This window comes from Musa acuminata, chromosome BXJ1-6 (genome assembly GCF_036884655.1).
Source record: "Musa acuminata AAA Group cultivar baxijiao chromosome BXJ1-6, Cavendish_Baxijiao_AAA, whole genome shotgun sequence".
Classification (NCBI taxonomy): Eukaryota; Viridiplantae; Streptophyta; class Magnoliopsida; order Zingiberales; family Musaceae; genus Musa; species Musa acuminata.
Genome location: NC_088332.1, coordinates 44,186,125 through 44,210,418, shown reverse-complemented (window position 1 = coordinate 44,210,418; position 24,294 = coordinate 44,186,125). Strand labels below are relative to the sequence as shown.

Below are 24,294 nucleotides of genomic sequence, written 5' to 3'. Positions count from 1 at the left end.
GATTTCAACATGGAAATGTAATTAGTCAGCCCAACGTAAGTCCGGGATTTCTGAGCTGCCTGTTGAGTCAACAGAGGTAGGAAAGAGCATAAGCACAAGTTTCTTATTGCAGCTGCACAGCACAATGACGTATGACTCCGGATTACGTTCACTCGATCAAGAGCTAGAGAACATATGCCACCATATGAGAGTCACTCACAAACCTTGATACATAGACCAAATAATTGTTAATACATATGGTATCAGGGGACGATCGACAGTTGACAAACTGAGCTAAAACAAAACAAAACACAGATTCCAAAGGGAGATAAAGGAACAAGATTCAGTAGGTGGGATAGTAGTATCCACCTGCAGTATTATAGGCTGTTGGCATCCCATATGGCATTGTAGGGTTGGGAATGAAGATGTTGTTGAGCTTGGCTAAACTGGACTGGCCCTGCATGCCATCCTTGGCATATTGCTGCCACAAGACCTGCTCCTGAACCAACAGCTGCTGTTTCTTCTCTACATCTGCCATCTGAACGTAGGAAGGTGGAGGAATGCTAAGGGATGCCACAAATGGGTCCTGCCCAATGGTCTGCACGGTACCATCAGGTGCCGGAAGGGCAAGCACTGGAGCAGCGCCTCGTCCAGGCACAGGCAAGGCCACACTGCTTGCACTCCCTCCATTGATCTGTGCATTCACTTGCTGCCTCACAACCCCTTGGTCATACATGCCATCGAGTAGTAGAGGATCCAGACCGCCACCTAGCGAGGCCTGCTGCTTCGAGAGATTACTAGTTGTCTCAACAAGGACAATCTCCCAGTCCGCTTTTCCAGGTTCTGCTGCAGGTGTTTGCCATGCCGAAGTCACTCCAGAGTCCCCATTGGATGAGGGGAATGCCTCCCACGAACCATTTGCACCACTGCCCGCCACCGGCCCCTGGAAAAGGGCTAACGCGAGCTTGTTCGACTGGTCATCAGTAGATGAGCCATCTTCTCTTAAATCCACCAAGTCAGTTTGTTGCTGCTGTGGCTGCTGCTTGACAGGTTCCACTCCAACCTTAGCGGGCTCTGGCTCCTCTTCCTTGTAATCAGATGGTGCTGGAAGAGCTTTAATGCTGTTCATGTCTTGTTCTGGTTCTCGTTCCCTATCCATCGTGGCTGCAGGAATAGCCTCTCTAGGAGGGCTCTTTGGCCTCCTTGCTCTGTCCCTCATAAACTCTTCCAGTGTCTCCAGAAGCTTGTCAGTAATGCGCTGCACCTCTGGGTACTCCGATGACCTGGCCACCCCCGTGTCCTTGCACCAAGCATAGAAGGTACATAACTCATCAATCTGCTTTGCAGCACTAGCATAGGCCTCAAACGATTTGACACAGTCAGGGTAATCCATGTCAAAGAAGCGGTCAAGAAGGACCGCTAGTATCTCGCATATGTCAGCATAGAGCTGGAAGCTCTCCCTAACAATAGGGTAGAGAGCAATGAGGATCATCCTGCTGAACTTTGCATTACCTGTGGGGCGGCAGGCAAGGAAGCGATCAAGCAGCTGCTGAAAATGGTGCATCCTCCCCAGCACCCTCTCTGGCCTCATGTCCCGCAAGGGTGTTGGCGGTTTCTTATCTTCCCCGTTCTGTCGTTCATCATACCCAGCACCGCCATCACGCGGAGGGTATGAGTATGAGGACCTCCCATAATTCCCATGGGCATAAGGATCATGATCTCCATAATCAGATCGATTTGGTGGGGGTGATCTCCAGCGATCTGTTGTGGACTCATTCGAGCGGCTGTTGCCACCACCTTGTTTCCTTTCATATACCATACACTCTAGACGTTGATCCAGATAAAGAGCATAGGTGCGAACAAAGGCAGAGTGATCCCAGGAATTAGAGTGTGCCTCATCACGAAAATCAGACATGTTAAGCAGACGGGTTCCCCTTCGGGTTGCATAGAGAATCTCATGTTGGAATGCAGGGTCCCCATCAACCAGAAGACGATGGACGAGCACGAGTGCCTTGACTGCCACGACCCAGTCACGAGTTTTACCAAGCCGCTTTGACACAGTAGCAATGCAGGCACTGACGTAACCTCTGGAGTAGGATGTCATGCTCAGGATCTCCCTGAGGTACTTCTCATTAGCAGGCTCATCATCATGACTGGTTGCCTTCACGATTGCCACATCGAGTTCAGGGGCCATGTTACTGGAAACCTTGGCCAGGCCAATGCTGGTCTGGTCCTTGACAGTTCCCAGAGCCTTCCTAATGCTGGGTGCCATTTCCTTTCTCTTCCGAAGCACCTTCTGCCAACTCCGTTAGTCAACTGGTTACTTGCTTCTGAGGAGTTGAATATACTAGCTTAATTGCTGTGCCCTTTCAGTCTCAGCGGTAGCAGAAGGATTCCCTGGATGAGCTATACCAGAAGGCCAATCTGACTCACAAAGCCAAAACGAGACAGCCAATAAGCAATATAACATGATGCCGCTGGTTGGGATCTGTTATGTACAGGTCACAATGGTTCTGATAATTCACAATGTTGGAGGAGTAGATAAGGCAAGAGGGAAAGTGAACGAGTCAAACATCACTGGGAAGTAAATAGGAAACTGTATACATAAATATACAGTGACATGTACAAATAAATTATCATTAACATATCAATAGCTTGAACATGTACAAAAATAATCATAAAATTCTAAGTTAAAAAAATTCTTTGATGTCTGAAAAGAACGTGATGCAACCCGTCTAAAATTAGATCAAGTCACGATCTACCATGTGCAAACAGCATCGTGCAGGTTGAAGATCAAAATTTCAAAGTCATCGCCTTTGAATTTAATTTGGTTTTCCAAGTCGTTGAAGCCTGGAAAAGCCCACGGCATAAAGTTAGAAACTTCATGGCAATCAGGGTAGCACGAGTGCTCTTCTTTGGTTTGGAGGTCCCTATCAAACTTATGACTGCACCGTGAACCATTTAACACCACACAAGTTTTGATTCTTCGATGATCCCTTTATACACAAGCTTTAGTAAACATTCTGAAGGTAACACGATGACCAGCTTGAGATCGTAACAATTTTTAACCCAAAAGATGGAAATTCTTAGAACTTAGATTTGCTGATAAAACGATTATAACACATCATATTGTTAAATTTACGGTCGGACGCAATATAGAGTACTGACAATTCGTCAAACAGTTAAAATTCATCTAACAGTTTTGTCACAAGGAATCCATAAAGCATCACTTATTGCAAGGGAGTTGGACTCCAAGCATGCTACGGCCATTTTCATGGGAACAGATGCAGAATTCATTGAGATCTACAGAAACATAGGCAGGGATAAGGAATCGGCCCAAGCTTTTAAAAAAATGGAGCTCAGGAGCAATTCTCTCCACCGATGTTCCACAAGAAGTGGGCGTCAGCCTTTAGATCGAAAAAAATGAAGAGAAAAAATGGAAATGGCAGACCTCAAACATTCCAAAAACCGGCAGATCCACAAGATGATGATAAATCCAATCAAATAACAGAACCAAAAGCAAATCACCTGATTAAAACACACGAGTCGATCCTCCTCCGCCAAGCTCGCCCTCTGACACACCGATGCACTAGCTCACGCACCGATCTGCCTCCGATCTACGCGCCTTGCCCACGGATCTCTCAATCCTCGACCCTGTTGACGAACGGAAGAACCAGAGAAGAGAGCGAGGCAAGAGGGAGGCGCTCCTCGTCTTCCCCCTTTGTCCTCTTCTTCGTCTCCTCTTTTGTGGAGAAAGATCTCGGAGATGACAGCGTCGGATCGCGCGAGAGATCTCGGCCGATATGTTCGTCGGGAGCGGCGGCACGCGAGTATGCGGCAACTAAATAAGCAAGCAGAGATGGTGATCATAAGCCAGGATAAGAAATAGAGGTCTTATTGGTACTTACCAAAATACATGTGCCCCACTCACTCCATCTGCCGACTTCTGTTCTGACACGGCTCCGAAGTGGGCTTGAAGTTCCAGGGTCCCACAGCATGAGGTCCTCGAGAAGCCGCCACGTCACAGAAGAAACTATTGGGTGATCATTTCATCTGCGTCGGTCCGAGACATCAACGCTTCCGAGTGGCGGTGTCCCACGTAATGGCATAAAGTTCGTATGCGGGAAAATATCCACCGTCGGTGCTGCGAGCGATGCCGCATAGGAAGGTGGGTGGCGAGTCGACTCGGAAGCGGGCGTTGGATTACAGGCGGGTTTGACGTGGCTGCGAACCAACCGAGAAGAGACACGACAAATCGTGGGATTAATAAATAAGTCGGCGGGTCAAACCCCAACGTAACGGGGACAACGATGCAACGAGGAAAACGACTCGGCGCTGACGCCGTTTATGGAGTGGTTGTACGGGTGATGAAAACTAATAATAATAATAATAATAATATTCTTATCTGAAATAAAATTACTAGGTAAAAAATACATAGGTTTTTACGAATAATTTATAAATCTATATATTTGTGGATAAAGATAAATGATGCTTTTGACGGTGAGTTCCAAATGGACCTACATGACCTTTTTGTGATTAGCTGTGGTATACCAATGGCCAACCCGGTGTCCAAGCTCGGTTGACCTGAAACCATTCGGTTTGTCCTCAGTGCGCAACACTAGCTGGTACAGAATCCACGGAATTGACCACATCATGTGCTCTGTCTGAGCAATTGTATCCGAGATGGGACACCCAACAATTTTCCCCTCGGAGTTTTGATTGGACAAAGTCAAGGAACCTCGTCTTTTGGTGCAGTCAAGATGGCAGATGCATTAACCATGGAGTCCGGTCTTCGTATTCAACCTTCTTTTACGTGAGTAAGAGAGAGAGAGAGAGAGAGAGAGAGAGAGAGTTGAAAAGTCATTTTCGATCATCGTAAGCATTTACAGGATTCCTTTCGTTGAACATACGATCTGATCGACCCGTTGACGCAAAGCTTCCGGTTCCTCGGGCATATGAACCACCATGGAATTTGCTCGTGTGGAGTGGCCTCCCTCTTCTCCTTCTGTTCCATCGCGGGAGTGGCAGATGGGTTGACCCAGAAGACTACATTTGCTCGGAATTGTCAGCCAGCCATACAAATGCGCATATAATTCAAGCTCACCGTCAATTGCGTGATGACTTTTGAAGGTTCCGACACCAACTCACGAGATATATAATTCGAGTTCAAGCTCACAGTCAACATTGCATAGAGGTCCGAGTTCCGACACGATGCACACACACTGCTTGTCCCTCGTTTGCTTTTGCCTTCTTCGTTTTCTCAACTCTCGCGTTTCCTACTACTTCCAGACCTTCCCCTTAGACAACTAAACCTATGAAGGCTTCTCTCGTTTCTTCTTCTTCTTCTGCATTTATTTGTCCATGGCTTCATACTACTTTATTCTCTCATAGGCCAAGACGAGAAGGGTAGACGGCCTTGGTCTTTGGGAAAGCGACGAGAATCCGGATTTCCTGGGGCATGGACCCCTTGGACAGATAGGTTCTGGAGTTGTGGCTCTTTCGCCCTTGTCGTTTCCTTTTCCTCATCGTTACTGGTTTTCTCTTTCTTTCCTTGTCTTCCTTCGACGTTTCAGGGCGTGTCTGCTGCATGCTCTTCGACGACTGGTCTTGGCCTTTGGTGTTTCTAGCGAAGTGTACATATTTTAGTGAGATCTGGGTTCTTTTTTGCTTTGCTCTATAGCACAGTCAAACATGCAGATAAACTTGTGTGAGGCTAAATATATGTTATTTTCTTCGTTCTATAGCACAGTCAACAGCATGCTGCACAGATAAAGTGGGTTGTCTCCTCCTTTTTGCATGTGTGTGGATGTTCATGGATCCATGAATGCACATGCGCATAGGTTGGGATAAATACGATCTGTACTATTGTTCGACTAAATACAGCACATCGCAGTCAATTCATGAGGTTAAAACAGCCTCCTCTGAATTGCTGATGCAAAGAAAACTATTGAGATGATAAGAAATCCAAAGACATCAATGCATCGAAACACACTCAACGTTATGGAAATCATAATAAGATTTGACGAGAGAGAGAGAGAGATTATTATTCGCCAGAATATAACACTTCTGAATGTAGATTCAACAGTTGGGAAATCACAAGGCGGTGAAAACCAATGAAATAAAATTGATGATTTTTATCTAGACGGGGAAGTTAAACGAACAAATTTCTTCTACGGAGCAATCGATTCAGGTTGTCAAACTCCAAACAAGAAATTGAAGACGATGACATACAGCATGGGAGGAATACTGGTCAAAAGTTGTTCTACCTGGCAGTCTCTTAAAAGATGAGAACTAATGCTTACTGCTGAATGGAATCATACCTAAGTGCAGAAAAGGCTTCCGTCGAAGACTTTGTCTCTGTAAGCGAAGTATATAGTAAATCTAGAAGTTGCAAGAACAGCCGATTTAATCGAAGTTTTACTGAAAACAGAGATGATCTAAGTGTTGAAGTGGAAACAATTAGAAGATAGATGAAGTGATGGTAACCCGTCTTTTCCATAAATTAAAAGCTCTACGAGCGGTGTAAATCTTTGTTCATGCGCATGTGAAATGTTATACTTTCATGTCATTGCATCATAGAAGATTATTTTCACTTGTCTAATCATTTGAAGAAAAAGTCAAAAACAAATGGCTTCTCATCAGTAATGTGAACAACGAACTAGAAGACACTGTGAGACACATAAGATGAGATACGTCGTATGCATCAGTTTCTAACATCAGATTTTACGAGTCAGAGATATCATTTTCCGACGACTCGATCGTCAAATTTCTATAACCATAGTGTAAGACAAAACACATCACGAAACTGGGGAAAAAAAGAAATCCAAATAAGCCTGAAATAAGAAGACGATCTACTGCCTAAGTACGCCCTTTCCGAAGCCATTGCCAAAAAGATAAGCTTCCATGATATAAGGTCACCGTAGTAACCATGCAATCACAAGATGTTGCCAGATGAAGAGTTGAATCCTGAAAGATCGGTCGCCCATCCACCGGCATCACTGCTGTTGCTGCTTCCCCCACCGCCGCCGGTCCAGAATTGAACATTGTGAGCGACACCAACATACTGTCTTGGAGAATTAAGCAGTTGATGACTGTCCATGTTCACTGAAGCCAGTTGCGTTAGGAGCTCGGAACCAGCCGGATTCGCTTGAGCTTGCCTGGTAAATGGTCCCCCTAGAAATCCACAGCCCTCGATAACGAAAGGGTGTAACGCGGAAATTGATGCAGGTGGCGGCGGCTGTGGGAGTTGTGGTCCTCCCAATAAAGGAAACTGATGCATTTGCTGGAGCCTCAAAGTCTCCAACTCGATGCCGCCGCCGCCAATCTGATAGCCCACTGTGTCTACGGCTTGGATGCCTGATAAGCCCATGCCGAAGTTAGTGGCTCCGAAGTCTGCTAGAGGGTGCAACGAGGCCAGCTGCGATAGGAGCGGGATGTTCGACGTGATTGCACCACCTATGGCCGAAGATGCGGCCGCGGAGGACGAGGAGGAGGCACCGGCCTGGGTGGTCACGGTCGAGGACTTCGAGGAGCTGCCAGCACTGGATTTGGTCCGCTTGCTGTGGCGGCAACCACCACCGACAGGGATGTTTCGGAGGGCGCCGCCGTGAGTCCAGTAACGCCGGCATGTCTTGCAGAAATGGCGGGGCTGTGCCAAGGAGTAGTTGTTGAAGTAGCAGAATTTTGTGTTGGTGGAGTCGCAACGCGGGCACTTCAGTCCTGGCTGTGGCTGAGGAACCTTTGCGAACCGAGCTTGGTCCGCCATTGGTGGAGACCTAATCGAGCGAACCATCTCACCTTCATGGCGTCGCGCTGCCATTCCCCGGTAGCTTATTTGCTCCCTTGGAATAAAGCAGGAAAACACACATATCCAAGAAGAGATTTTTCATGAGCTCGAGAATCCATACGCTCTTTAGTCACACGCTTTGGATGTAGAAGGGAACGGAGAAAAGAGGAAGAAGCGCACTCACCTGGATCCAGTTAGGTGGATCTAGGTAGACATGAACAGATCGAAAGAGCCATGGTTGGCTTGTTCTTTTCCTCTCTTCTTCCTCTAACTTGTATTTCTTTCAAGCAACGGGCAGATGTGTTTACCAGTCGGCGGGTGATCACATCTACAACGAGTTGCAGAGAGCTCAAGGGAAGAAGAAGACAGACTAGAAGAGAGAATTCAAAGAAAAGGAAAATGAAGAGGGCATGCATTTTAATATTCTGGTAGTCTTTGGTTGGTAGGTAGAGAGAGAGAGAGAGAGAGACTCTTAGCCTTTATTCTCCAAAGGGCAAGTAGATGATGCTTCATGCATGACAAAGATGATATATAAAATGATATAATAGGATTAGATCCTTACGAGGTCAATTATGGCCTAGAGAGATGAGAACCGTAACAGGATATTAGAGCTTCTGCGTCGACTGTAAACGACGACAAAGGTAGGAAATGAGAGAGAGAAAACAAGGGGAACTTGGATACCTCGATGGGTACGTGACCATTTCGTCAAATGTCAAGCAGATACAACTGAAGCATACATTTCCAGACGTCTCGGTTCCTGTAAAGTACGTGGATGTTACAATGCAAATAACCATTTTCCCATCGCTTATTCACCTGCTGGAGTGGAAAACTTATTGCACGATTTGACATGTTTTGTTGGTCTCTGAAAAAAAATAGGATGGTCGAAAGAAAGAATCAACCACTGATTCATACCACTCATCGCAGAAAGAATATGTCAGATTGACATGACGTGATAAAGAAGAAACTTCATTGCCATCCATGGACAAAACCTTGCTCCAATGGCCCATGGCTGTCCCAAAACAACGATCATGAGCGGGGAATCTCGAGGTACTCGATCGAGTTGCTCTGTTGCATCAGCTTTAACAACTTTAATCGACATCTTGACCACCAACCCAAACAGGGAATTCCTGTCAAACAACGTATTCATGGAAGCGATTCAGACAAGAATGTTGCTGCATGAGCAGTGCTTCTTATACAAGAAGACAACGGCCCTGCAAAAAGAAAAGCGCAAGATCTAAAACGAGGCTCCACGGGATATAAAAGGATCTCAAAGTAACATGCAACAGTGACAAAGTACAGCGGACGACCGAACCCACCTCAGCAGCCGAGCGGTTCCCTTACTGGACCTGGATGTGTAACTTTCCGACACACAGCTAAGGAACTGCTTGACTATCTTACCAAGAATACTGCAAAATAAATTGGATCAAGAGCTTCTTCCACTGTAACTCTCAGAACAACATTTGAGAGCAAAATCCAAAGCAGAATCAAGGCCCAAGAAGTACCCAACAGAAATGTTACCAAAGCAAACCAAGAACAAGCACCTAGAAGGTAGACTGCCATCCTCGATCTTCAGCCTTGCACCTCTGCCATCCTCCGAAGGAACATCATCATCCATCCACCAGCCATGTCGGGAGTACTACCTCCCCTGGTGCCTCTTAGCAATGATAGGATTGCAGATGCTGTCAGGTGCTTCGTGGTGGCCTCAAACTCATCCGCCTCGGCTAACTGGTTGCCATCATGCTCGATTGCGTCCTCCATCCTCTTTTTTGACGGCAGCAGCGAGCCTGGATGCTATCTAGTCATCCTCGATGGTGTTTCCCGGAAAATTTTGTTGCTTCTACCTTCTTCTTATGCTCCTCCTCATCCGCTTTCTACTTCTCTGCTTCCTGGAAACACCATTGAGGATGTCAGGTGCAATGCCCACAGAAACCTGAATCAAGAAACCAGAGTGGCTGTCAGAATCGGCTGAGAAAACAAGCTTTTTTTTTGTTGGTCAGATTAGGTGAATCGAAGTACACCCATCAAATGGAAATCTTCTTATCTAGAATCAACGGTCTCGGACGGCCGAGATGTAGGAAACTGGAATCTCATATATGATCTCTTTCGACTTGGTATTCCAACCCAATTGGGGGGGCTAAGTAATGTAAGCTCATGTATGATCTCATACTCGATTGACTTACCATTATTGCTGGTGTGCGAATGGTACGTGTACCCAGACGTCCAAACATCCGCTTGCATGGAATTCGCTGATTGCTGATGATTGCATTATTGTCAGCCTCATGTTTTCAGTTCTGCAGTGTCCAAAACCTGTGCCGTATTGTCAATTACTCGTAGCCAAATTGGACTGCAAATCCTAAGCAGAATACGTTGTAAATATCAAATTAATATTATTATAATATTTTTTTAATTCAAACCATGAATAATTGGAGATACAAAAAGAGGTTCTTTTTATTTTATTTGTTCCATGACATGACAGGTGTACTAGAGGCCACCGGCGGACCTCCTCCTCACGTGCCACATCCCCAGCCAGGAGTTGCCCACGCGAAGGGGCACAGATTGGCTGGCACGGACCCGCGGCTCGACATAGCAAATTGGCTCGACCGCTCGGGAAAGGACGCCAGACCAAGACGGCCCGTTCGATGTTTTCGAGTAGCCACCCCTCACATCCCCGGGGACGTCGGGGGATGGGGATGGGGATGGGGATGGCGAGCGACGACGCGGTGGTGATCCAGTTGGCTAATGGGACCGGGGGAGCCGAGCGTCATCACCGTCAATCGCCCCGACCAGACCGGCCTCGGCAGCGATCTCTGCCACACAGTCCTCGAGTTCGGCCTTTGCATCACCAGAGGAGGTCGGGGCGGAATCGCCTCTCGGTTTCTCATTTGAAGAATCTTTTGTATCGTTCTCTCCTTGTCTCGCCCTTCTTTTGATTCGATCCTTTCTAGGGTGAATGCTCAGATTAGTTCCTAGTCGCTGGAAAAGGTCGCATCTTTTAGTCTTCTTATTTTCTTTAAAGGTTTTCTCTCGCATACTCATCTTTGCTTCCTTTTTTGATTGTTTTCTTGGGATCATCTGACGGAATTAATTTTTGCTTGGGTGAATGTAAATAGCGTTCTTTATCAGTTTTGAAACTCAAATCATTTGTTTATGCCACAAATTAATTCTTCCCCTTCTTTATCTATCAACAAAGATATCTTTTGAGATCTGTTTCTATATTATTACCTGCTTTGCTTACAATAAATTCCCTAGACTATACAAATTCAGTAGTGTTTCAGTAACCTGTAAAGATGTTACTGTTTGATTAGTTTCAGCAAAAGAAACCTTCAAGAAAATTTTTTAGGTTGTAGTCAACTCGATGGCCTTTTCAATATGTGAAATTAACCTGCAATTTTTTTTTGTCTTGCTCAAAGATATATCAACCGATGGGCAAATGGTGCTATTTGGCGTTCTGGGTTGTCCCGTGTTCATCCTCCAGTAACATCCGTTGGACGAGTTCGAAGATCCGGTTAATCTCCATGTGTCAATCTTGTTCCGTCCCATTCTACTTTGATCTAGTGAATTAACCCACTAGTTCTCAAGTTTACCTTTTGAAGTTGTTCTCTGTCGATCGAAAAGGATTGTTGCACGGTACTCAAACTCTCATCTAAGGACTAGTCATTTTGACATCTGTACTTCCTGATCATTTGAAAATTTGGTGCAGATGTCACTCGAGTTCTTTGTGAGCTTGAGTGAAGGTCTCGACAACTCCTGATGGTAAAAGTTATCGACCTTTTCTTCATTACAGATGGCATGTGAGTTTGGATCTAACAAGTTCACTTTGCTTATTATTTTGCGTCTTGGTTTAGCTTCAGATCCTGCTATTGTGCTCTCAACTTTGGCGGCATATGTACTGTAGCTCTCTCAGGTTCTTTATGATGAAATGCTTCTGTGAGAATGATTGTTTGTTCTATAAAACAACTATTATGTTAATTTCTGTGCATAATATTTCTTTCATAATCTATGTGGTTCTTTCATGTATCATGCTGTGTCCCGATGCTCCTGTTTGCATTAGCTAGCGGTTGATACGTTCTGCTGATTGTTTATCTACTTCTCTCTTTTGTCAGGGAGCTCTTGCACACCAAAAGGAGACAGCATGAGACCTGCGGAAAATTGAATGCAGTTCTGGGAGAGTCTCTTTATAGCTGTGAGATAGGATTAGCTGATAGTTTTCAACATGGTTTCTCTTGTCTTCCACCAGAAGTTGCTGAAAAACTCCTTGGCCTGGAACTATCAGATAATGGATTTTGTTCACAGACACCGGCTTCAGATATGAAAAGGCTGAAGAAAGCTGATCTAAAAATTGACAACTCATTAAGCCCTTCCTATGTTTTGCTTCAAATTCATTGTGTTGATAAAAAAGGCCTCCTCTATGACATTATGAGGACGTTGAAGGACTACAAAATTCAGGTTCCAATTATCTTTATCTGGATCCTCTCTATTTAAGCTAAGCTGGATTGTGTTTATGGCACTAGGACTCGATTAATAATCACATTATGTACCATGCCGATTTATTTATATTCATTTGATTGATTTTATAGCTCCGTTGCTTCTTTCTCGGATCCCCTCTTTTTAAAATTAGATCTGTGACGTGTCTTGGTTGAGAATCTTATTTATCTAGTCTGCATTCGCAGTCTTGGATTACTACTGCTTTTTTTTTATTGTCAATACAAACTTTTGTAGTAAATTCATTCCTGGTAGTTCTCGTATATAAGTTGATACCTTGCGTGCTTTTATTCTCTACCAAAACTAGATATATTACAAGTGCTCCAATAACTAGAATGAGGTTCATGTTTTCATGTATGTTTTATCCTCAATCTTGCGATTAATATGTGATATGGCAAAAAATGGCGGACCCCACTCCTGGCAACGTCCCCCGCACGTGGACAGGCGCGGCACCCCAGGAAGAGCAATGAGGGTGACGGCCTACGTCCGGACGTCAGCCTCGCTGAGCCCACAGCCCCCTTCAGTTGACCCAGCACAGTAGGACGAGACAAAAGTAGGTAGCGGTTGGAGCTCGCCCATACCCTGCGATTCCCCGGTCCCCTACGCAACATCCTCGGCGATGTCGGACGCTATCGGAGGTACGGCCCCGACTGACGGGATGGCGCGCCCGGTAATGCCGAGTCCCCCTATAAACACCCCTGAGCCAGAAGGAGAGGGGGACACTTGCTCCTGAAAGGAAAACGACCTCCACGTCACTCTCTAACTTGATCGTCGGAGGGGTCGGGTGGAGCATCCTGACCCGACCTTTGTGCATGTACCAAGCCAAGGCCCCCGTCGGGACACGCAGCATCCCCGCCCGGAGGAAGTCGCAGCGTCGTCCCGAGGCCGAGGTCGCGCCCGACCGCCTTGGCAGAGGCGAGCAACGCCCCAGGGAGATCCTCGCCATTCGGACCCCCGAATGAGCCGAGACGACCCCCCGGGTCACGGCTAAGAAAAAGGTGTTTACCCTAACATAATGGCGCTAGAGGAAGGGCCGGTCCGAATGTCAAGCGATCAACAGGCTCACTCCGACGAACCCCCAGCCGTCAGGTCGCACACGACCGACGCAACGGAAGAGCATCCCCAACAGGAGGGGGTTCGGGACGAGCGCCCCGCTGCGATCTCGGAGCGCTATTGGCGATTGTTCAACGACCCTGGTCTGTCGCCGCCCATCGCCAATCCTGGTGGCCCGTCCCCCGTGCCGCCTGAAGCCTTCTACGACCTCACACACCAGGTCCGGGCTCTTACGGGAGTGATGCAGACCATCATTCCGCTGGTCTCTCCTCCGACGTCTTCGCACTCAACCCTGCCTCCACCACGGCAACGGTCCGCCGCCCAGAACCCCGCACCGCTTCCCGAGTCTCCCGCTTCGCCTCCGGGCCAATCGACCCAACCCGGGAGCCGAGGAGCGGAGGATCTAGCGACGCACCCGACGCCCGTAGCCCCGCTTTCAGACTCGGCGGAGGGCCTGTGGGCCTAGCTACGCCTCGTAGGCCGCCGACTGGACGAGGTGCAGCGTGAGGTTCGCCGGACCAGGGGAGACCCGGGGGCCGAGCAACACCAGGGGTCCCCTTTCACCCCCGAGATTCAAGAGCATGCGATCCCGCCGCATTTTCGGCTCCCTTCATTAGACGCCTACGATGGCGCCACCGACCCGGCTGACCACGTAGCCGCTTTCCGCGCCCAGATGGCGCTGTATGGGACGTCCGACGCCCTGATGTGCAGGGCTTTCCCGACAACCCTGCGAGGCCCAGCCCGGGCGTGGTACAGCAATCTGAAGACCGCGTCCATCGCCTCTTTCGACCAGTTGGCCAAGGATTTCGAACTTAACTTTCTGGCTCACGCCAAGCCGAGGCCGTCGGTGGCAATGCTCCTCGGGCTCAACCAGAGGGAGGACGAGCCCCTTTATCACTTCGTGGACCGCTTCACCATACAAATTCGCGGGCTGACTGATGCTCACCCCTCTTTGATGATGCAGGCATTCATGATGGGCATGCGGCCTACCCGATTCTTTTGGTCTCTGGTGGAGCGACCCCCCACTTCGGTACCCGAAATGTTACAACGCGCAAACCAGTTCGTCGCTGCTGAAGCATGGATGGTCGGAAGGCGCGACGAGCACAAGAGGGTTAAGCCAGAGCAGCCCCGGCAGCAACAGCCCGCTACCTCCCGGCGTAGGGCTGGCGGACTCGACGATGCGGCACCCAGGTCCCCTCCCCCAGGCCTGAACTCCTCCCGGACCGAAATATTTCTCCACATCAAGGAGAAAGGTCTTCTCAAAGATCCTCACCCGATGAATAGCCCGCGCGAACTCGCGGACCGCTCTAAATACTGCCGTTTCCACCGACAGCCCGGTCACGACACCGAGGAGTGTCGAGAATTAAAAAGGCAAATTGAGGAGCTCATCCGCCGAGGGCACCTCGGCTCATACCTCCGGCCAGATAAGGAGTTCTCGCCACGCCCGGAGGGACCCATCGAGCGGCACATAGATGTCATAACCGGCGGGCCAGCGTCCGGAGGGAACTCCATGGCGGGCGGAAAGGCCTACGCCAGGGCCTCCCGAGCCGAAGCTTCCAAACATGAATAAGGCCCCGAAGTCACCTTCCCGACCGGGGGACCCGTGCCAGCCGAACATGATGACGCACTGGTGATATCAGCCAGAATCGCCAACGCGCAAGTAAGAAGGATCATGGTCGACACTGGAAGCTCGGCCGATATACTTTATTGGGACGCCTTCCAAAAGCTCGGCCTGGTAAAGGAGAACATGAAGCCGGTATGCTCAACGCTCACGGGGTTCACCGGCGCCTCAATCTCGTCACTAGGGGTTATCACCCTGCCCCTAACTTTGGGAGTTTTCCCGAGGACAAAGAAAGTGATGACCTCCTTTCTAGTGGTCGACCTCCCCACGGCATACAACGCCATCCTCGGACGGCCAACCCTCAACAAGATCCGAGCCGTCATCTCAACTTACTACCAAACCATCAAGTTCCCGACCCACGATGGGGTCGGAGAAGTAGCGGGGAACTCTTGGGAGTCCAGGCGTTGCTACTTAACCGCCGTATCGCTAAACAAGAGAGCGAGGGTCCAATCCCCGCTGGAGGACCCCCGGGAGGGAAAAAAACCGACCCCCCGCCCCGAGCCGAAGGAATCCACCATCGACTTACCGCTGATCAAAGGCAGGCCCGACCAAACAGTCAAGATCGGGTCAGGACTGCCCGAACAGGAGCAACAGCAGCTCGTCGGCCTTCTGCAAGCCAACGCCGACATCTTCGCTTGGATGCCATCTGACCTGGTAGGAGTCCTCCCGGAAGTCGCGCAACACCACCTAAACATCTCGCCCGATGCCCGTCCGGTGAAACAAAGGCCCAGGCGGCAGGCCCCAGATCGGCAACTTGCCATCCGAGAAGAGGTAAGCCGACTTCTGGCGGCCGGTGGCGGATGTGCATTGACTACACCAGTCTCGACAATGCTTGCCCAAAAGATTGCTACCCCCTACCGAAGATCGACCAGCTAGTCGACGCCACAGCCGGCCACGCCCGTCTCTCGTTTATGGATGCCTTCTCCGGGTACAACCAAATCAGGATGGCACCCGAAGACCAAGAACACACAGCTTTCCTCACCGAGCAGGGGATATATTTTTACAAAGTCATGCCGTTCGGGTTGAAAAATGCCGGGGCCACCTACCAAAGGACGGTGAACAGGATGTTCGCCCACCAGATTGGACGAAACATGGAGGTATATGTCGACGACATGATCGTGAAAAGCCGAACAGCCGAAGCTCATCCTTTCGACCTGGCTGAAACATTCGACACCCTGCGAAGGTTCGGCCTGCGCCTCAACCCTGCCAAGTGCGCCTTTGGCGTAACCTCGGGAAAATTCCTCGGATTCATCATACACGAGAGAGGGATTGACGCCAACCCGGAAAAGGTCCAGGCTGTCATAGACATGCAGCCCCCTCGGACGATCAGAGACCTGCAACGCCTTAACGGGAGGTTAGTCGCCCTATCACGCTTCCTTTCCCGATCGGGAGATCGCTGCCTCCCCTTCTTCAAGGCCTTGAAGGATCCAAAAAACTTCCAATGGATGGCGGAATGTGAAAGGGCCTTCGAGCAGATGAAGCAACACCTGGCTAACCTCCCCCGACTCGTGTCAGTCTCCCCAGGGGAGAAGTTGAGCCTCTACCTCGCCGCCTCTCAGCACGCGGTCAGCTCGGTTCTGGTCAAGGAAAACTCCGGCGACCAACTGCCGGTCTACTATGTCAGCCACATGCTAAGCGGACCAGAGGGACGCTACCCGCCAATCGAAAAGCTGGCACTGGCGCTCGTCCTGTCAGCGCGAAAGCTCCGCCCTTACTTCCAGGCCCACCCGATAGAGGTAATAACTGACCGGCCGCTTCGGCTCGTTCTGTCTAAATTCGACGTTGCAGGGCGCCTCCTCAAATGGGCAGTGGAGCTCGGCGAGCATGACATACAGTACACGCCTCGGACCGCCATTAAAGCCCAGTCCGTGGCAGACTTTATCGCGGAGCTGACCCCGAGTACAGGCGAAGAACTCGAGCCACCGCGTGACACGTGGACTCTCCACGTAGACGGGTCGGCCAACGCAAAGGGCGCCGGCGCAGGGCTGGTGCTGGTGACACCTGACGGCCGCTCGATTGAGCGCTCCTTCCGTTTCGGGTTCAGGGCCACCAACAACGAAGCAGAATACGAGGCTCTCCTGGCGGGGCTCCGATTGGCACTGGAGATGCGGGTGACCGACATACGCGTAATCACCGACTCACAGCTGGTGGCTAGGCAGCTCGACGGCGAATACGAAGCCCGGGACTCGACCATGGCGAAATACTTGGCACAGGTAAAAAACCTTGCCACCAAGTTCGTCCGTTTTGAATTGTCGAATGTTCCCAGGAGCGAGAACCAGCGAGCCGACACCCTGGCAAAACTGGCGTCCGGCTCGGCCCCCAGGGCTCGACTCGAGACCGAAGAGCTCCCCCACCGAGCCATAGAGGTCGTCGCCACAGTCACGGACGGCGCGCCGGCCACTTGGGTACAAGAGATGCTACGCTTCAAGCGAGACGGGACCCTACCCGACAACGAAACAGCGGCTCGACGCTTGCGTCGGACGCAGGCATGGTACTCTGAAGAAGGAGGACGGTTGTACAAGCGGTCTTTCTCGCGCCCCTTGCTACGCTGCCTAGAGCTGAACGAAGCCCGGACAGTTCTGTCCGACATGCATGAAGGGGCCTGCGGGGAACATATAGGCGAACGAGCCCTGGCGCACAAGATACTCCGATAGGGGTATTACTGGCCGACCATGCGCTAGGACGCGAAAGCTTTCGTGCGGCGATGCAGCTCATGCCAGGAGCACGCTCGCATCGCCCGACAGCCGGCGGTCCTGTTCACCCCCGTCGACTATGCTTGGCCATTCGCGCAGTGGGGGCTGGACATACTCGGGCCTCTCCCACCCGCCTCCGGCCAGCGGAAGTACATCATCGTAGGAGTGGACTACTTTACCAGGTGGGTCGAAGTCGAGCCCCTGGCCACCATTACGGAGTCACAAGTGGAAAGGTTCGTGTGGAGAAACCTCATAACTCGGTTTGGCCTGCCCCAGTCCATCGTCACCGACAATGGACCTCAATTCGCCGGCAGGAGGTTCCAAGAGTTTTGCGCCGAGCACAAAATTCAGCTGAGATTCAGCTCGGTGGCTTACCCCTAGGCGAACGGGCTAGCTGAAGTAACCAACCGGTCTATCGTCGACGGTCTCAAGAGGAGGGTGTCCGCTGCCCGATCGGCTTGGATCGAAGAGCTCCCGAGCGTCCTGTGGGCGCTGCGCACTACCCCCAAGACCCCGACCGGGGAGTCTCCCTACAGCCTCACGTTCGGGACCGAGGCCGTATTACCATCCGAAGTAGCCGTCCCAACTTCGCGGACAGCAGGCTACAACGAAGAGGCCTCGTGTGAAGGACTCCGATCCAACCTGGATCTGCTCGAGGAAAGACGGGCCAGCTCACACCAGAAAGCTCTTTCTTACAAAAGAGCCGTGGCAAGGGTCTACAACCGGAGGGTGCGACCCCGGTTGATAAAGATTGAGGACCTGGTCCTGCGCAAAATCGAGGTCAGCCACCCAACCCAAGTAAGGGGGAAACTGGCCCCGAAGTGGGAAGGACCCTACCGGATCATCGGAGTATCCCGACCGGGGACGTTCCGACTCGCAACAATGGATGGCGACCCCGTGCCCCGGACTTGGAACATACAGAACCTTAGAAAATACTTCATCTGAAGACGCGGGCACTACGCAAACACGGAAATCAGAAGAAAAGAGCATCTTATTAAAAAGGAGGGGATGCAGAACCATAACCATGAGGAACAGAAACCAAAACTCATACAGAAAACCCCTCACACCCTCGACCTCGACTCCGACATACAAAAAACAATGCTCATCACTCTCCTGGAGTCTTCGGGCGGTCGTCGAATGACACGTCCTCCGGCATGTCCACCTCCAGATCCACGGGATGGGAGGCAAAGGGATCCCTTTCCACCTCGGAGCCAGGAGGGCATGAGCCGAAGCGACCTAGGGCGATTCTGTATCCGTACTCGTAGGATACTCGCCCCATTCGGGTCAATCCGAGCTCGAAGTTCTCGGACTTCTTGTAAGCTTCGATCGCCTCTTTATCCTTCGACGGGCGAAGGCGGACCTCCTCGGCTAGCGCGTCCGAAGCTGCGCGGGCTTCAGCCTCGGCCTTTTCCGCCCTTTTGGTAAGGCCAAGCGCCTCCGACCTCAGTAGGCGCAGCTCCGCCCGATCCAAACGGAGAAACTCCTCGAGTTCCTTGACCGAACTGCCCGATTGCTCGAGCTCCGCCTTCAGGCGCGCCACCTCCTCCTCGGAGTCGGTCGCGCGTTTTTCCGCGGCCGCCACCGCTTCTGGGCCCGACCCGGCCCGAACTTCCTCTAGCTGGTGGCACAGCTCGGAGTTGCACTCGCTGAGGTTCCAGATTACCTGGCCAGCGTCACGCACTCGGTCCATCAGCGCCGTCAAGTAGTGGAGGCCCTGCCACAGAAGAAAGAGGGTCAGCGCACGGTCACAAAGACACTTGAAGTTAACAAAACACTTACCAGTGTCAGAAACCTCCCCGCCTTGTTGAGCATAGCCTCCGAGGGCAGGGTGTATAGGTCCCGAGCCAAGTCGGGGTGGAGCACGCCTCGAAGAAAAGCGGCCGAGGGATCTCCCCCGGCCCATACCTTGTCCCCCCGGGATAGCCCTTTCCAGCGGGCGACTAGCGGGTCAGAAACCTCCCCCGGAGGAAGCTCGCCCATAACTAACGACCATAGAGGCTCGTCGGCCCCCGTGCGTAGCCGCACAGGTCGTCCACCGTAGGCAGGCTCGACCTCTTCCCGGCCACCCCTTGGCTAGACCCGTCCACTTGGGAAGGCCCTTCATCCCGAATGGCCCGCTTTGTGCCAACGGTTGTCGAAGGGAGGGCCCCCGCCTTGGCTTTCCCGGGACCAGCTGTTTTCGCCTTCTTTGACGGGCGCCCCTCCAGGATCTCTAACGGAGCGTCCGCTGAGCCGGGCAACGGGTCGGCTGAGGGATGCGGAGAGAGAGCGACGGACGGGCGTGGGGAAGAAGCCGACGACGAGCGGCCACCGCGGAGTGACAGAAGCTTCATTCCTACAAAGGAAAACAAGCAAACTATCACAAACTGTGGGAACAGGCAAGACACGAAGAACACCCGCTATAAACGTACCCCCGAAAGCCGGGCTAAGACCCGCCTCGGCCAGCCACTCCTCGGTCATAGCTCGGATGGCCTGAGAACCGGGAAGGATTGCCCGAAGCCTCTTCAGGTCCCGACGCTCCTCGTCGTTCAAGTCCGGGACTGTGTTATCTATTACCCTCACTGCCCACCGAACTCCGAAGCCCCAATCCTTCGACCAGCTAACGTAAAAAAACCGCCCCTTCCACCCTTTGTTATTCGAAGGGGCCCCCCCGACGCGAAAGCCGGCCCGGGCTGACACGAAATAGCCCCCCGGCCCCTTGAGAAGGCGAAAACAAGAGAGAAAGAGGTTTCGGGTAGGGGTGATGTTAGCATAATAACATTCCCCTAAGAACGCTACTAGGTAACGCCATGAGTTAGGCACCACCTGGGAAGGCAAAATCCGCCACAGAGAAAGACAGGAGACAATGATAGGGTGAAGGGGAAGGCGCAACCCAGCCTCTAGGGCATCTTGAGTCAGCGCGAAACCTCGAGGGACCGGGTCGTACGACCGCTGCCCCGGATCAGGTGCGACCAGAACAAACTCCTCCGGGATGTGAAAACGCTCCCGGAGCTTTTCCAGCAACGACCCGCTCACCGCCGAGTCGAGGTCGTGCGGCCACATTAGAGCCTCAAGGGCTCGCGCCGCCTCCTCGTCTGGGGAGGGCGGAGGCGTGCGCTCCCGGCCTCTATCGAGGGACAAAGGAGGAGAGACAGGCGAGAGGGGCATCCTTACCGGCTTGGGAACGAACAAGAGGGACGGCGAGAGAGCGACTGGGGAGTGACGGCGTAGGAAAGGAGAAGGCGCGATGACAGAAAGGACGACGAGGCCCAAGACTCAGCAACAAGAATCGAGAAACGGGCCGAGTGCGCCGTTTACATAGGAAAAATCCCGCCAGGAGAGACGTCCCTTCGTCTCCCAATAGCGGCCAACAGCTCATCCGCACACTCACTCATCGCATCAGGGACGGTCAACGAACACCCCATCATAAATGCGGACCCAAGGTCGCTGCAGGGAAGGACAGGGAGAACGGCCACTGCGACTCCTCGACGCCTAAGAGGAACGACGATCTTTTCGCATGTTCCCGAGACCACCTCCTCGGCGCGGCCAGCCCGCCCGAGACGTGCTCCTCGGCTGCATGTCCCCGAGACCACCTCCTCGGCGCGGCCAGCCCGCCCGAGACGTGCTCCTCGGCCACATGTCCCCGAGACCACCTCCTCGGCGCGGCCAGCCCGCCCGAGACGTGCTCCTCGGCCGCATGTTCCAGAGACCACCTCCTCGGCGCGGCCAGCCCGCCCGAGACGTGCTCCTCGGCTGCATGTCCCCGAGACCACGTCCTCGGCGCGGCCAGCCCGCCCGAGACGTGCTCCTCGGCCGCATGTCCCCGAGGCCACGTCCTCGGCACGGCCAGCCCGCCCGAGACGTGCTCCTCGGCCGCATGTCCCCGAGACCACCTCCTCGGCGCGGCCAGCCCGCCCGAGACGTGCTCCTCGGCCACATGTCCCCGAGACCACCTCCTCGGCGCGGCCAGCCCGCCCGAGACGTGCTCCTCGGCTGCATGTCCCCGAGACCACGTCCTCGGCGCAGCCAACCCGCCCGAGACGTGCTCCTCGGCCGCATGTCCCCGAGGCCACGTCCTCGGCACGGCCAGCCCGCCTGAGACGTGCTCCTCGGCCGCATGTCCCCGAGACCACCTCCTCGGCGCGGCCAGCCCGCCCGAGACGTGCTCCTCGGCTACATGTCCCCGAGACCACGTCCTCGGCACGGCCAGCCCCCCCGAGACGTGCTCCTCGGCCGCATGTCCCCGAGACCACCTCCTCGGCGCGGCCAGCCCGCCCGAGACGTGCTCCTCGGCCGCATGTCCCCGAGACCACCTCCTCGGCGCGGCCAGCCCGCCCGAGACGTGCTCCTCGGCCACATGTCCCCGAGACCACCTCCTCGGCGCGGCCAGCCCGCCCGAGACGTGCTCCTCGGCTGCATGTCCCCGAGACCACGTCCTCGGCACGGCCAGCCCGCCCGAGACGTGCTCCTCGGCTGCATGTCCCCGAGACCACCTCCTCGGCGCGGCCAGCCCGCCCGAGACGTGCTCCTCGGCTGCATGTCCCCGAGACCACGTCCTCGGCACGGCCAGCCCGCCCGAGACGTGCTCCTCGGCCGCGTGTTCCCGAGACCACATCCTCGGCGCGGCCAGCCCGCCCGAGACGTGCTCCTCGGTCACATGTCCCCGAGACCGCCTTCTCGGCGCGGCCAGCCCGCCCGAGACGTGCTCCTCGGCCGCGTGTCGCCGAAAGCACCTACGCAGCGCGGCCTATTTGCCCCGGACATATGCCTCAATCGTGAACCGCGAAGAGAACCATCGCTTACCGATCAAAGCCACGCCTCGAATCCCCGCCGTCCGATGCCGAGCCATGGCTTCCTTTGGGGGGGGATATGATATGGCAAAAAATGGCGGACCCCACTCCTGGCAACGTCCCCCGCACGTGGACAGGCGCGGCGCCCCAGGAAGAGCAATGAGGGTGACGACCTGCGTCCGGACGTCAGCCTCGCTGAGCCCACAGCCCCCTTCAGTTGACCCAGCACAGTAGGACGAGACAAAAGTAGGTAGCGGTTGGAGCTCGCCCATACCCTGCGATTCCCCGGTCCCCTACGCAACATCCTCGGCGATGTCGGACGCTATCGGAGGTACGGCCCCGACTGACGGGATGGCGCGCCCGGTAATGCCGAGTCCCCCTATAAACACCCCCGAGCCAGAAGGAGAGGGGGACACTTGCTCCTGAAAGGAAAACGACCTCCACGTCACTCTCTAACTTGATCGTTGGAGGGGTCGGGTGGAGCATCCCGACCCGACCTTTGTGCAGGTACCGAGCCAAGGCCCCCGTCCGAACACGCAGCATCCCCGCCCGGAGGAAGTCGCAGCGTCGTCCCGAGGTCGAGGCCGCGCCCGACCGCCTTGGCAGAGGCGAGCAACGCCCCAGGGAGATCCTCGCCATTCGGACCCCCGAACGAGCCGAGACGACCCCCCGGGTCACGGCTAAGAAAAAGGTGTTTACCCTAACAAATATGTACAATGTACAGACATGAATGTTTCTGATAAATTTTCTCATTGCTTGTGGTTTAGACTTTAGATAGCTTATGGACGATTCATGTCAGATATGAAAGGCTCCCGAGAGGTCTGACCAACCTCTTTATCCAGCAAACAGATGGAATGAAGATAATTGATCCTGAGAAACAGAATTTTCTGTGTTCTCGTTTGAGAATGGAAATGCTTCATCCTTTGAGAGTGATGATTGCCAATCGTGGGCCGGACACCGAACTCCTTGTTGCCAACCCAGTTGAATTGTCTGGAAAAGGGAGGCCTCACGTCTTTTATGATGCCATTCATGCCCTTAAAGTGCTCGGAATTTGCATTTTCTCTGTAAGTAAATTGCAGTTGCAATTTGCTTTCTCTTTTATTCTTTTCTTTGGTAGTCTAGGGAGAAGTATTTATTCTCCTTGTATGTTATGTGCAGGCTGAAATTGGCAGGCACTCGTCATCTGATAGACAATGGGAAGTCCACAGATTCATCTTGGAGGATAGCAGAGACTTTCCTTTGGCCAGTAGCCAAGCTACAAGTCAGATCGTGGATAGAGTTAGAAGAACTTAATGGGTTAGTGAGCTACTGTCGATCTGTGAAAGTTCCTTGCATTCAGTCCATGAAATGATGATGGTAATTGACAATCCGATCTTGGACCGGACAGCAAACACACTGCAAAGTTGTCCACCAAATCCTTTTATGGTGCCTTGTATAGCATTTGAGCAGGCAGCCTTACCTCGGTCAAATTGGGACTACCGGCGTTCTCAAGCAGCGAGTGAGGACTACAGATCACCACTGAAACTTCTGATGCTGCTATTCGCCAAGAAGAACATTTCTTGATGTACGTCGCTGCCGCAGTCGGGGAGCCACTATGTCGTAGTTGAGGTGTCTTCATCGAAGAAACAGCCGTGAGGTTGGAAAGCTATCACATATACTTTCTTTTGTCGCACATGTTTTCCCAACTTAAAAATGCAGTTATTCTTTGCGCGGATTAAAGAAAGACGCATTATTTATCGGCCCGACTAAAACGAATGTATCTTGTTGTTTGGTTTGTTTGTATTACATGCTGCTGTTTATGGCACTATATTGTTTCTGCTTTCCCGTCCACATAGACAAATATAATAATAATAATAATAATTTCCTTTGTCCTATTGGGCAAATCGTTATTTGTTTCGTCGTTCGTTCATT

General features: G+C 52.2%; 2 protein-coding genes, 1 long non-coding RNA gene and 1 pseudogene across 5 annotated transcripts; 1 reads left to right on the top strand and 3 right to left on the bottom strand.

Moving 5' to 3' along the window:
• Window positions 1–185: 185 nt before the first annotated feature.
• On the bottom strand, window positions 186–3,833 carry LOC135677228 (putative clathrin assembly protein At2g25430). 3 transcript variants are annotated; one of them, XM_065189307.1, is made up of 2 exons: window positions 3,508–3,833; window positions 186–2,492 (listed from the first exon to the last, which is right to left on the bottom strand). In XM_065189307.1, exon 2 carries the CDS (start codon window positions 2,249–2,251, stop codon window positions 323–325), a length of 1,929 nt encoding a protein of 642 aa, XP_065045379.1. In that variant the 5' UTR covers window positions 2,252–2,492; window positions 3,508–3,833; the 3' UTR covers window positions 186–322. The 3 variants fall into 3 exon arrangements, with proteins under 3 accessions (XP_065045379.1, XP_065045380.1, XP_065045378.1); XM_065189308.1 differs by having other exon boundaries at window positions 186–2,467; XM_065189306.1 differs by having other exon boundaries at window positions 186–2,403.
• A 2,883-nt stretch (window positions 3,834–6,716) lies between these two features.
• Window positions 6,717–8,195, bottom strand: LOC135581554 (dof zinc finger protein DOF3.6-like). The gene is made up of 2 exons (XM_009408709.3): window positions 7,950–8,195; window positions 6,717–7,820 (listed from the first exon to the last, which is right to left on the bottom strand). Exon 2 carries the CDS (start codon window positions 7,796–7,798, stop codon window positions 6,914–6,916), a length of 885 nt encoding a protein of 294 aa, XP_009406984.2. The 5' UTR covers window positions 7,799–7,820; window positions 7,950–8,195; the 3' UTR covers window positions 6,717–6,913.
• Window positions 8,196–8,350: 155 nt separating this feature from the next.
• On the bottom strand, window positions 8,351–9,758 carry LOC135677884 (uncharacterized). Its single transcript, XR_010514766.1, has 3 exons — window positions 9,307–9,758; window positions 9,082–9,171; window positions 8,351–8,976 (listed from the first exon to the last, which is right to left on the bottom strand). It is a non-coding gene; the product is annotated as an uncharacterized LOC135677884 (long non-coding RNA).
• A 624-nt stretch (window positions 9,759–10,382) lies between these two features.
• Window positions 10,383–24,255, top strand: LOC103989756 (ACT domain-containing protein ACR9-like; annotated as a pseudogene).
• Window positions 24,256–24,294: the final 39 nt, after the last annotated feature.

Excerpts from the sequence above, each read along its gene's own strand:
- LOC135581554 (XM_009408709.3), bottom strand. The coding sequence starts at position 7,798 with ATGGCAGCGCGACGCCATGAAGGTGAGATGGTTCGCTCGATTAGGTCT.
- LOC135677228 (XM_065189307.1), bottom strand. The coding sequence starts at position 2,251 with ATGGCACCCAGCATTAGGAAGGCTCTGGGAACTGTCAAGGACCAGACC.